This window comes from Fundulus heteroclitus, chromosome 14 (genome assembly GCF_011125445.2).
Source record: "Fundulus heteroclitus isolate FHET01 chromosome 14, MU-UCD_Fhet_4.1, whole genome shotgun sequence".
NCBI lineage: Eukaryota > Metazoa > Chordata > Actinopteri > Cyprinodontiformes > Fundulidae > Fundulus > Fundulus heteroclitus.
In genome coordinates this window covers 34,798,088-34,811,633 of record NC_046374.1, presented here as the reverse complement: position 1 = coordinate 34,811,633, position 13,546 = coordinate 34,798,088, and the positions used below count along the sequence as shown (strand labels likewise).

At 44.5% G+C, this 13,546-nt stretch overlaps 2 protein-coding genes across 2 annotated transcripts in view; both read right to left on the bottom strand.

Moving 5' to 3' along the window:
- The window catches only part of LOC105919280 (FH2 domain-containing protein 1), a 258,923-nt gene that overhangs the window by 165,930 nt on the left and 79,447 nt on the right, over positions 1-13,546 (bottom strand). The window lies entirely within an intron of this gene.
- LOC105919283 (tripartite motif-containing protein 16) lies at positions 2,484-4,750 on the bottom strand. Its single transcript, XM_021311731.2, has one exon. The coding sequence runs from the start codon at positions 4,736-4,738 to the stop codon at positions 3,056-3,058; it is 1,683 nt and encodes a 560-aa protein (XP_021167406.2). The 5' UTR covers positions 4,739-4,750; the 3' UTR covers positions 2,484-3,055.

The following is a 13,546-nucleotide window of genomic DNA, read 5'->3' as shown; positions in this document are numbered from 1 at the left end:
AGATAGCTCAGGGTATGAGCCACTCTAACTATAAGCTTTGTCAAAAAGGAAAGTTTTAACATTAGTCTTAAAAATAGATAGGGTGTCTGACTCACGGACCAAAACTGGGAGTTGGTTCCACAGGAGAAGAGCCTGATAGCTAAAGGATCTGCCTCCCATTCTACTTTTAGAGACTCTAGGAACCACCAGCAGACCTGCAGTCTGAGAGCGAAGTGCTCTGTTAGGAACATACGGGGTAATCAGAGCTCTGATATATGATGGAGCTTGATTATTAAGGGCTTTATACGTTAGAAGGAGAATTTTAAATTCTATTCTTGATTTAACAGGAAGCCAATGAAGGGAAGCTAAAACAGGAGAAATATGATCCCTCTTGTTGATTTTCATCAGAACTCTTGCCGCAGCATTTTGAATCAGCTGAAGACTTCGAACTGCATTTTGTGGACTTCCTGATAGTAAAGAATTACAATAGTCCAGCCTTGAAGTAACAAATGCATGGACTAGTTTTTCAGCATCACTCCTGGACAGAATGTTTCTAATTTTGGCGATATTCCGGAGGTGAAAAAAGGAAACTCTGGAAACCTGTTTAATATGGGATTTAAATGACATGTCTTGGTCGAAAACAACACCAAGATTTTTAACTTTATTACCAGAGGCCAAGTTAATGCCATCCAGATTAAGGGATTGATTAAGAACTTTATTTTTTGAAGACTCTGGCCCAAAGATTACAACTTCTGTCTTGTCAGAATTTAAATGCAGGAAATTTAAAGTCATCCAGCTTTTGATGTCATCAAGACATGACTGCAGTCGAAGTAACTGATTGGATTCATCAGGATTTATGGATAAATATAGCTGAGTGTCATCAGCATAACAGTGGAAATTAATCCCATGCTGTCTGATAATTTTGCCAATCGGAAGCATATATATAGTAAATAGAATTGGTCCAAGGACTGAACCCTGTGGTACTCCACAAGTGACCCTAGAGTTTGAGGAAGATTTATTATTAACATGAACAAACTGGAATCTGTCTGACAGATAAGATTTAAACCAGCCTAATGCTTTTCCCTTAATCCCTACAGTATGCTCAAGTCTTTGTAGGAGAATATTGTGATCAACTGTATCAAATGCAGCACTGAGATCTAACAGGACAAGTATAGACACAAGTCCATTATCTGAGGCCATGAGAATATCATTGGTGACCTTCACCAGAGCTGTTTCAGTGCTATGATGAGCTCTGAAGCCTGACTGAAACTCCTCAAGTAGGTCATTACTTTGTAAATGTTCACATAGTTGATTAGCAACTACTTACTCAAGAATTTTAGATAAGAAAAGAAGATTAGATATAGGTCTGTAATTTACTAACTCATCTTGATCAAGAGATGGTTTCTTAAGTAAAGGTTTAATAACAGCTACTTTAAAAGCCTGTGGTACATATCCATTTACCAAGGATAGATTAATCATGTCTAAAATAGGACCACTGATCAGAGGGAATGTTCTGAATTTGTTAAGCTAATTTAACCTCAATTCACATTCTTTAAGATGAACTTTGGTTCTTCAACTCAAACAAAATGTTATTTCATCAAATAACATTTTGTTTAACTCAGGGTTTGCATTGTGAATAGATTGAAACACATGACAAATGTTGTTCTAAATTAGTTAAGCTAATTTAACTTCATTCCATGTTTTCCTTATGTCAGATCTGCAGTGAACCAGGATTCACTGAACTATTCTGATTATGATCAACCACTTTGTATGTCTTTTTTTGCATCAAAATAGTTTCTTAGCTTCTTTTTATCTTCATTTTGCTTAGTAGTTTAGTTAAGTTTCACTAGCCTAGAAGAAAGGATTTGTTAATTGAAATATTATGTTAATTCAGATAAACAGCATTACATAGTGATGCTCTCTGGATGTTCATTTTATTTGTGTTATGCAATTCTTGAACTTGAAAAGAAGTTGTCACTCCTTTATTCTATGTGTGTGCAGAGTTTGCTGTTAAAAGATCGCTAGTGCTTGTATCATCCCTTTCAACTATTGTCCTGATATCAAGTTTAGAGCTGATATTCACCAGACAATACTTAACAGACAGAGAGTTATTTATTAAGCATTAAATAACTTTAAACAGTGTATAATTGCACAGCAATGGGATATAATTAAAATACATTTATCTGAGCTTTGTACAAAACACAAACCAGAGGCCTGGTTGATGATGATCATGTTATCTGTATGATAACATGATCATCTGCTCATACTATGTACATCAAGGTGAACAATATATGGTTTGACAAAGGAAGTATATGGACAGGATCAGCCTCATAAACAGTGGCTCATTACATATTTCACTTGAGAATGATAATTAATTTTTCATACACTTTATAGATAAGAAAAAGCACATTAATTGAAATTCAATCATATCAGAATTATTTGCTTGCATAATAAATTTAAATAAAGAAACAAAACATAAAACTAAACAAACAGTCCAACACAGAACATCTGTTCACTCTGCTGTTCTTCAGCAAGGAAGGTCTCCCTTAAACTAGTGGCCAATCACTCCCATGGATATGGCTTCTGAGTGGCTTAGTGTGAATCTATAAATAAACAACTAAATCATAGCAAACATCCTGGATGAGCTAGGTTTCTGTTTCTAGGGCAGATGCAGCAAGGCAAAACAAACACAGTCAGCAGGAACTTTAGGAACAAAACTACAAGTTCAGGGAGTAACAACACGATCACCAGTTTTGAAAATGTTGAACACAATCACTGGGTTCTGGTTCAAGGTCTGTCAGCCCATCATTGTGCATCAAAGGAAACATCATAACAGTCTCATAGACATTGTTTTAAATATAATATTTTACAATAAAGAGTAAAAAAAAGTGGGAGTGGTGTGTTGGTGGTTAGAGACAGGGCGTTTACATCCTGGAGAAGGTGCAAGGATCTGGGTTCAAATCCCATACTGCTCCACTGGGTACCACAACAATGAGCTCTCAGAAACGATGATGAAGGCTGAAGACACTGAAACTACAACACACATTTTAACCACATGGATTCTGATCACTTCTGACTATTTCAGGTTAACAAACTCAATAGAGGATCCATTGAAGAGAGGTCTAAGCCTGATCCCAGCATATAGAGGCTGAGTGAATGTGGTCTGGACTCTGTGGAGGAGAGTCATGGTGTCAGAGATGCTGTAGAAAGACAGAATACCTGCTCTGTGATCCAGGTACACTCCTATTCTGGAAGAAAATGGACCTGATACTGGAGTTTTACTTTTGTTGTGGTAAAATGTATAACCGTTTGTTTCAAGGCGTAAAGACCAGGATTTGTCAGTCACACCAAATAAACATTCATTTGACCGTCCTGCTCTCCTGATGTTCTTGTATGAAACTGCTATATTAGCTCTTCCTCCACCTTTCCACTCCACCTCCCAGTAACAACGTTCAGTCAGACTCTTACTACTCAGAACCTGAGCACAATCAGTGAATCTGTCTGGATGATCAGGATAAGACTGTTGTTCTTTCGTAACTGTTACTTTTCTGTTCCCCTCAGATAATAACAGATTATTATATGCTGTGTTTGGATTTAGAGTGATCTCTTGTGAACATTTTAAGAACTCAGCTCTGGTCTTTGGTTCTGGTTCTGACAGTAAAACATCCTCTTCAGTGACAATCAGTGAGATGTTTATCAATGTCTTTCTCAGGATGTCCTGTAGTTTCTCTCTGAGCTCTGACACAGCTGCTGTCACATCCTCAAAGTATCTCAGAGGACGAATATTGATGCTGGGTGAGTGTGTAGACTCACTGAGTGCTGACAGTGAGGGGTAGTTGAGGAGAAACTGGCTGTGATCCTCTGTGTCTGAGAGCTGCTCCAGCTCAGCGTCTTTCCTCTTCAGCTCAGTGATCTCCTGCTCCAGCTTCTCCTGAAGCTCTTTGACTCGACTCACTTCAGTTTCCTGCTGGGATCTGATCTGCTGCTTCACGTCAGAGCTTCTTTTCTGGATGAGACGGATCAGCTCAGAAAAAATCTTCTCACTGTCCTCCACTGCTTTATCAGCAGAGAAATTGATGGCCTCCACCTCCTGTTGAAGCAGCTTCACATCTTTCTCTTGGTCCTGGATTCTCTGCTGGATTTGTTGTTGTCTCACCTGGACCTCCTTCTGCTTCTCAGCCCTTTCTGCTGCAAGTGAGACTGTTTCATGGCCTTTATGTTCATCCATAGTGCAGAGATAACAGATACATTGCTGATCAGTACGACAGAAGATCTTCATCACCTCATCATGACGAGAGCAGACGTTCTGCTGGAGGTTCTTAGAGGGATTCACCAGCTTGTGCTTCTTTAATGGTGGAGCATCATAGTGAGGCTGGAGATGATCCCTGCAGTAGGAAGCAGGGCAGAACAAACAGGACTTGACAGCTTTCCTCTTCTTCCCAGTGCAGACATCACAGGCCACATCTTCTGGTCCAGCATAGCAGAGATCAACTGGAGCAGCTTGGAGTCCAGTTTTCTTTAGATCCTCCACAAAACCAGTTAATACAATGCTTTTCTCCAGCACAGGCCTTGGTGTGAACTCTTTCCTGCACTGAGGACAGCTGTAGACTTCTTTTTGAGTTCCTGCATCCCAGTGGTCTGTAATACAGTTCATACAGAAGCTATGTCCACAGGGAATAGTCACCGGATCCTTCAGTAAATCCAAACAAATGGAGCAGGAGAATTTCTCTTGGCTGAGCTGAACTCCTCTCTCAGCCATTTCGCCTCTCAGTAACAGGGATCAGTAAGTTTCATTTGCTCAAAACAGAAACTGGTGTTGACTTTTATGTGCACAGCTTGCTAATGCTGTCAGTGTCAGTGGCTACACCCATCGCCAGATGCAAATGGGGAGGGAACAAGGAAATATGGTTGACTACATGTTTCTTTACAAGTCCAGACAGGTACCTGAAACCAGAAGGGAACAAAAACCATCAGTTGTAGCTGACTCACCTTTCCCCTTCTTCACTACTGACATGCCCAAAACTGCCTAATTGATGGTATTAAAAAATATCATCTGGAAAAAAAGCATTGTAATTTAACAATTTACATTTGTTTTTATACTGATGTTCCCTAATGTGCTTTGTTCCTATTCAAATAAATAAATAAATAGTATTTTAAACTTACACTCAACAGGAAGGGTTAGAGTTAAGGCTGAGACTAACTAAATCTGAATTTGCATCTTATCTAACAGAAAATGGGATTGTAATAAGTCGTAACAGTTACATAAGGTCCAAGTGAATGGGGTTTGACAGGCCTCTTGTAGTCCTGGGCAAATGTGTCTGTGTAGTTCTGACCAAGGTACACCCCATGAACTGCAAGGTAAACTGTACACAATTTCCGGCCAGGGTTTTCCTGGAAACACACAGCTCACTTTCAGGGTTCTGCAGACTGCGCCCGATCAGGGTGCTACCATTTTTCTCCCTCTCCCTCTTTGAATATTTAGCTATGCCTTTTGGTCTTTGTAACGCACCATCATTGTTGCAGTCCTTCGGGACTTTCTCAACATGTTCGTCTCTGTGTACCTAGACGACATCCCGATTTACTCTAAGACCTTCGCAGAACACAAGACCCACGTACGCCTCGTTCTCCAGTGCTTAATGGAAAATTAAGCACTGGAGAACGAGGCGTTTGTCAAAGCTGAGAAGTGTGAGTTCCATAGACCCTCTGTCACCTACCTAGGCCTCATTCTCGAGGGTGGGCTGGTCCGCTTGGATCCCGAGAAGATCAAAGCTATCCTTAACTGGCCCGTGCCCGACTCTCAGAAGCAGCTACAGCGGTTCCTTGGATTTGCCAACTTTTAATGCCGATTTGTTAGGAACTACAGCATTATCGTTGCCCCTCTGCACGGTCTGACCTCGACCAAGACCACCTTCACCTGGAATCCTTAAGCCGATGCCGCCTTCCTGGAACCAAAGTGATGTTTCTCCTAAGCTCCCATCCTTCTGCATCCAGATTAAAACCAATCATTGAAACCTGGCATTATCGGCTACCTCCACTGGGAGGTCGAGAGCCCCATATCCCAGGCTGCGCGGGAGTAACCCAGCCTGCTTAACTCCTTGTCCCACATGGAGGTTTCGCCTCCACGTCATCCCCTAGGAAATCCTTTCAGACTGCGGCCCACAGTTCACCTCCTGCGTCTGGAAGTAGTTCTCCACTGCTCTTGGCGCCAATATGCTCCCACCTCTGGATACCACCCTCAGTTTAATTGGCAGACAGAGCGCCTGGACCAGGAGCTAGAATCCTCCCTCCGTTGCCTCACTTCGGCCAATCCCGCGGACTAGAGCACATTCCTCCCCTGGGTTGAATTCGCTCCCATAACTCCCACGTCTCCACCTCCACTGACCGCTCCCCCTTTGAAGACTCACTAGGGTACCAATCTCCTCTCTTCCCTCTGGACAAGAAAGAAATGGCGGTCATACCTGTTGCACAACACAATTACCGGTTCAAACTGATTTGGGACCAAACCCTGAGCGCCTTCCCCCATTCCACTGAGCAGACCGGAGACGAGTTCCGGCACAACGTTACCGTCCCGGTCAGCAGTTCGGGCTGTCCTCCAAGGACCTTCCTCTTAGAAGCATCTCCCAGAAGCTGGCCCCTCGTTTCACCGGCCCCTATGTCATTGGCTGTCACACTGCCTCCCGCCTCCGCCTGCCCCCGCATTCCCGTATGCAACCGACCTTCCACGTCTCCCAGCTCAAGCCAGTCCACTCCAGTCCCTTCACTGCACGAACCCACCACTCAAACTAACCTTATCCTCTTATCTTAAAACCAGATGCTTCAACATCTCCTGAGTCTATCTGACATCCCGCCATCTCTCCTTCGTTCGGTGTGCTCACTGGAACCTGACTATAAATGGACACAGAAACAGCAAGGAAAAAGGGGAGAAAGAGATGAGAGAAATGCTTAAAGGGGAAAAAGATGAAAGAGAAAGAGGAGAGAAGAAGGAGAGAGCGATATAACATCCTCTGAGTCTGCTAATTCATCTGCAAAGAGAGATATAAAAAGAACAGAAAAAACAACCTATAAAGTATTACAGGTACAAATACAAATACAAATACCATCATTGAATACAGTATTATTGTTATGCCATAATAACACCATGATACATAATTGATTTCAGATTGAATTCTGAACAGTGGGGTCCCCCTGCTGCTATAAAACCTTCCTCCCACAGACACAGACTCTCTCTTCTCTCCTGAGACTCCTGACCCCAAGCTGCTGAGACACACTCCTCCAAACCCTCGGACAGCGAGCTGAGGGTGAAGAAAAAGATTTATTGGGAAATGTTTTGTAAACCGTTAGACACATGGTGTTTAGAACAAAAGGGCTAACGGGTAGCTCACGCTAGCTCTAATGCTATTAGCCTAGCTAACATCCGGTCCTGGACATTTCAAAAGGAGTTCGTTTAAAGCACAAAGCTTAATCGTTCGGCTCCGCCATCCTTCTATGGTGCTATGTGTCATGAAGCTCAGAGACAGGAAGACCCAGAATTCAACCAGACAAAGAGGTTTCAGATAAAGCAGGATTTAATTATTAGTTATCGGCAAAACAGTGGTCAAAATCATAATCCAAAAATGATACAAAAATGGCAGTCCAAAAACTCATACCGGGAGAAGGCAAACTTAAATGATCCAGAGGTAGATATAACAGGCAAAAGGAAAAACAAAGAATTTAAACTCACCAGAGGCTTGACATGGAAAGACACTATAGACATGACAAGAACTGACGATGAACTGGCAGGGAAGTGGCAGAGGAGGGAGGCTTAAAAAGGCCGGAGAACAAAGGAGAGAGAGTGAGCCAATTAACCATAAACAGGTGGATGTAATCAGAGGGGGGAAAGAGGCTGCAGGAGGAAACAAGCTGACCGAAAACACATGGAAAGGAACAGACACTAGACCAACCCTAGAACATAAATAACCATGAAGAACGAACCTAAGATAGAAGATAAACTAAGACTACACAGAGCACCGAAGGGAGATCAGAACTAAATACAAAGACCGGATAAATTAAAACAGTACAGAAGCTGAAGAATCTAAAACCAGACAGAACAGAAACAAAACCTGAGGTGGAAGACAAGACTAGCTGATCAAATGATAAACATAAACCAAAACAAAACCCAAATCATGACACTATGAGCCTTATCCCTGCATTACTATTGAATATTAATGTTGGTAAAGGCAATTTTGATAACTTTATGTTGTAACCTATTAGCCACCGATTTGCTACAGCGACCCTAGACGCCCGGAGGTAGAATCGCATTAACAAACCCGGTGGTAAGGGATTAAATTATTTTACTGGACAAATCAGTAACCAGAATGTTATTTTCCCAAAATAATGTTCTAGTTAACTTGTACTTTGCATTGTGAATGGGTTGAAACACATATCAAATGTTGTTCTGAATTAGTTAAACTAATTTAACCACAATTCACATTCTCTGAGGTGAACTTTGGTTCTTTAACTTAAACAAATATTATTTCATCAAATATTGTTTTGTTTAACTTGGGCTGTGCATTGTGAATGGATTATAATACATGCCGAATGTTTTTAACTCCATTCCATGCTTTTGGAATCAGATCCTGAGATCTGATTCCAAAAGGATTCACTAAAGTATTCTGATGATGATCAACCACTTTGTTTTTTCTTTTGTTTTGTTTTTGCGCGTAAATAGTTCCTTAGCTTAGCTTCTTTTTATAATCATTGTGCTTAACAGTTTAGTTAAGTTTCACTAGCCTAGTAGAGAGGATTTATATAATCGAAATATTGTGTTAATTCAGATAAACAGCATTACATAGGGATGTTCACTGGATGTTGTCACTCCTTTATTCTATGTGTGTGCAGGTTTTGCTGTTAAAAGATCGCTAGTGCTCGAATTCATCCCTTTCAACCGTTGTCTTGATATCAGCTTAAGAGCTGATCATCACCAGACAATACTTAACAGACAGAGGGTTATTTATGAAACATTAAATAACTTTACACAGTGTATAATTGCACAACTTTACAGTGTTATTTAATATGAAATGTTAAAATAAAGTGACAGCTAAAGCTAATAACAGGGGTTAACCCACCTGAGCACACAGCCCCAGACCCCGAGGAGCACGCCGGTGTCCGGTTGAGAGCCTCTACGATGTCCCAGCTCACCTGGGTGGCAGTGACTGATGCTGGTTCGCCGGTTTTGTTTGGCCAAAACAAAACAGTGGCACTTCTATGATTCACTGAAAGATGCAGGATTCCCAGTAGTCCCTCTCGGGGTTGAATAAACGTTGAATTTATTTATTTATTTATTTTTTTTAATTTTTTTTTTTTTCCCAGTGTCCTGTCTAGCACTATGGCAATAGGAATTGATATCTCAATGCCAGATGGAGCTCGACAGATTTTGCTTTTACAAGTGGAGCAAACAGCTTTCGCCATAGTGCTCCACTTGATTTATGCTTGTAAATAGCTTTATTATGATTCCTGCAAGGAGAATTTCAAATTATATGGACATGACAATGGGAGAGTAAAGGAAGAACAAAAAGTGAAAGAAAAGAAAAAAAAAGAGTAGAGGTGAAAGAAAGAGGAGATAAAAGGAAGAGAATGATAAAATGTCCTCTGTCTGCTCCATCACCTGGAAAGAGACACAAAAAGAACAGCACAACCAACAGACATAAAGCAACAGATACACTCTAATAACACCTAGATGCCATTGCTAAATCATATATATTATTATGTAAGCTTACATGTGTAATGTGATATTTGAAAAAAGAAAGTGACACAACATAAATAAATAAATAAATAAATTATAAGATTACTGTATATAAGTGAACACTTAATACCTGGGACCCAGCACCAGTGGGAGATGTGAAAGTGCACTAGTTTAGGTGAAGATTATCCAGAAATAGCTTGATAGTGATTGTGGAGAACCAAAGACCCACCTTCCCCAAGCACAGAGGCAGGCGTCAGGGGACCCGTAACCCCGGACTCCCAAAGGGGTCCCTAAAGCAGGTCGCCCAGGAGGGGCCGACACAGGATATCTGCAACCCCCCCCCCAAGGAAGGAGCAGAGACGACCCCGAGGAAATCCCCCAGCCACCGCAATGCCGACGCCCTCAAGAGCCGCGGAGACGAGCCCGTGGGCTCCGCCGGCAGCCAGCCCCGCTGAAGTGGTCCCGGCCATGGGCCCTGAGGGCCAGAGGCCCCAGGGGCGCCCCGCCCCCGCGACGAGGGCCCCGGCCGCCCCCCGGGGGGCCAGGCCCCGCGAAGAGGCCGTCAGGAGCGGGCCGGCGCACGCCCGGGAACCCGCCCCAAACCCGAAGCCAACTAATGCGCCAGGGGGCCAAGGCGCCCGCCAACGAAGTGGAGGAGGGCAGGACGTGGGGGGATGGGCTCTGCACCTATCGGAGACTTGAGATGTTCTTGGGAGAGGGAGCGGACCACACCCATACCTGGAAAAAAAAAAAAAAAAAAAAAAAAAAACTCATTCACCCCATCCCTCCCTTGTGCCCCACTCGCCACACACAGAAAAAAAAGAAAAAAAAAAAGACGCTGTACACACATTCCCACATAACACTCACATCCAACACTGACCAAAGGGGGGGGGGACACCCCAAATCGACTATACGACTGCTTGTGCCCGACCCCCGGCCCCGGCCCCCGACCAGACGCCCCCCGGACCGGGCCCCCCCAAGAGGGCGGGCCAACACGACCCGCACGAGCCACCCGGCCAGAGCCCCCCCCTCCCCCTAAATACCTAATAAACCCACTCCCTCCCCCCACCTTACCCTTGCCATCCCTGTCCCCCGCCCCCTGGGGGGAGCGGAGGCATCAGCCCCAGACCTGGTAGGCCGCTGACTGCACACCGCAGCCCCCCGCCAAGACCCCGGACACAGTGGCCCGCACCTCCTCCAGGCCCCAGACTCCTTGCCTCCATCGGAGAACGGGGGTGTGCAGAAGACCCCGACCCTCCCTACGCCTGCTCAAATGTTGTGTTGTTGCATGTTGTTCTCAAGTGCGTTTAAAAACTGGGAGCGCCGAAGGGGATGCACGGCACAGCCCACCCCCCTTTCGGAAGGTAGCTGTTGCCAAGCGCACCCCTTCCGGAGCAGGCAGAGGGAGGAGTCCGGGGATGGGGAGCAAATGACTGGGAAGCCTACCCAGGGAGCCAGCTCCCCTACTGACTCCAATAGGCACCCCCGCTCCCCGAAAGCCCCACCTAGAGAAGGGGGCCTCGCCAGCGGCACCACCGTAGCCCGGGGGCCAGGGAGAGGCCGCAGGGCCCGCCAGCCAACCACCCACCAGGACCAACACCTAAGCCCCCCCCAGCCCACCCACCAAGCCTACTTAAACTAAATAAATAAATAAATAAATAAATAAATAAATAATAATAATAATAATAATAATAATAATAATAAGAGGGGGGGACCCTGGCCAGCCGGCCCGCACGAGCCACCCCAACCCCACCCCCCAGGTGAAACCCGCACCGGAAGACGACACGGACCAGGACCGGGACAGGGGGCCGGACACAAGCCCACCAGAACGTCAACCCCCCCCAACCCCCCCCCCCCCCACCCGTGGATTTAATCCCTCCCCAACACTAACGTTCAGACAACTCACCATACATTCGACAGTAGACATCCAGGCTGGGTAGATCCCTACTCCCCCTCCTTTCCCCCTCCCCCCACTGGCAGAGTGCCTTTCCAATAAAGGAGAAGAGCATCTGCCCAGAGGTGTTAATGACCATGCCCCCCTACCAGCTCAACGGGCCCCGAGGCCCCCCAGCGCACCAGAGGCCCCGTGCAGGGGCGGACACCCGGGCGCGCGCCGGCCCACACCAAAAGCGGCACACCCCCCGGAACCGGAACCCCCGAGGCCCCGCCGGGGCCCGCGCCCGAGGGCGGCGCGCCCCAGGGACCCCAGACCCCCAGACCCACCCCGGCCCCACCCAGCGGCAGCACAGCTACCAGGTCAGTAACCCACGTCCGTCAACACGCAGCTCCCAAAGAGCGCCGCAAGCGGCTGCTGTAGGCCACCCGTAGGCCTCCCAAACTCCTCCCAGATGGGGGCAACAGACCCCGGAGCCGGATCCACCAGGCGCCCTACTCCAAGTGCCCCCAGGGCCCCAGGAACCCCTCCATCCAGCCACTGCGCCCTGCAGGAAGCAACCCACCGCCCCCTATTCCACTAAGTGATGGTGTTGATCAGAGGAGCCCAAAAAGACCAATCAGATGTGGAAGCAGATGCTGTCTCTAGATTAATATGATCCAACAAAAGATCTCTATACTGATTGATACTGAGATTTTGTTTACTTTTCCAATTCATGAGGATAGTTTTCTTTGCGATGCATAAAGCAGTAAAAAATAATAATAAACGTTGAATTTAAAAATATTAAAGTTTCAACCTCTCCGATATAATGAACAAAGGAAAAGTGATGTGGTTTTATGTTTGTCCTCCCAAGAATCTGATCATGGGCCCGCCACATGTTGGATACACGCAGAAAAGTCAGCTGACGGTCTTCTCAACACAGCGTTGCTGCAAGGAAAATGGGCAAGCGATTGGCTACACTGCGGGTTATAGTCCCAGGGTTTAATTTGATCTGTGGTCTGGGTCACAAACTCCATTGCTGTCTAAGGGAAGTGGGCGGTCAGGGAAGTTGTAGTCCCAACTTTGTTGCATGATGGTTGTTGCAGTTCATCACGTTATGATGGTATAACATTTATAACAGACTTCAATGGTCAAAATAGTCAAATTGGACATAGGTTGGTTTTCTCCTCTGATTTTGCTACATGAATACTGTCTAAAACATCTGGGACTAATTCATCTCATCCTAATCAGAATGGATTATGCTTCCATAAGCTCCACGCTAAAGAAACCAAATCCAGATTTCAGGGTTTTCAGCACATTTTTAAAATAATCAAATGTTTCAACAGTTTTTTTTAATCAAAGGCACTAAATATATGTTCTCAGGCACATCAAACCTCATATTACAGGAAATAAAATCAACTGGACATCCTGAGCTTATATTTCCATTTCATTTGCTTCTTTTTCATGTTATGTTTCCTACCACCTGGTCATGAACCATTACCCTGGCATGAAAAAATACTTTTAATAGAAATTAACTTTACAGAAAAAAAATACCTTTTGACACACTTTTCCTGTTTTCTAACACAGTTTCAAGTTAATGAGGTTAATAGGGACCGAAAGGGACATTTCCAACTGATGAAAGTAGCGTCTTTTTCCCAGGGGGCGTGAATTTCATTATGTCAGCATTTGACAACATGGTTATTTGAGAGGGGTCTATAATAACTAATTTGGTTTAAGTGGAAGAAAACAGCCTATGATCGACTGACATATGGGCAACGCATAGAAACAAAAACATTATTTGCTAAACAAATCAGTAGGACAAGTGCCAGCAAGATTTTCTATAAGGTTGTTAATGTTTGCCTATGTTTTGGTTTAGGAGTTCGTCCAAATGACTAAACTCTAAGTTGTAAATATGGTTTACTAACATTTGTCTGACCTTGTGGTGTCTATTTATATTCTTAGAATTTTGTCTA

Bases quoted from the DNA above. Each gene is read 5' to 3' on its own strand.
- LOC105919283 (XM_021311731.2), bottom strand. From the start codon at position 4,738: ATGGCTGAGAGAGGAGTTCAGCTCAGCCAAGAGAAATTCTCCTGCTCC.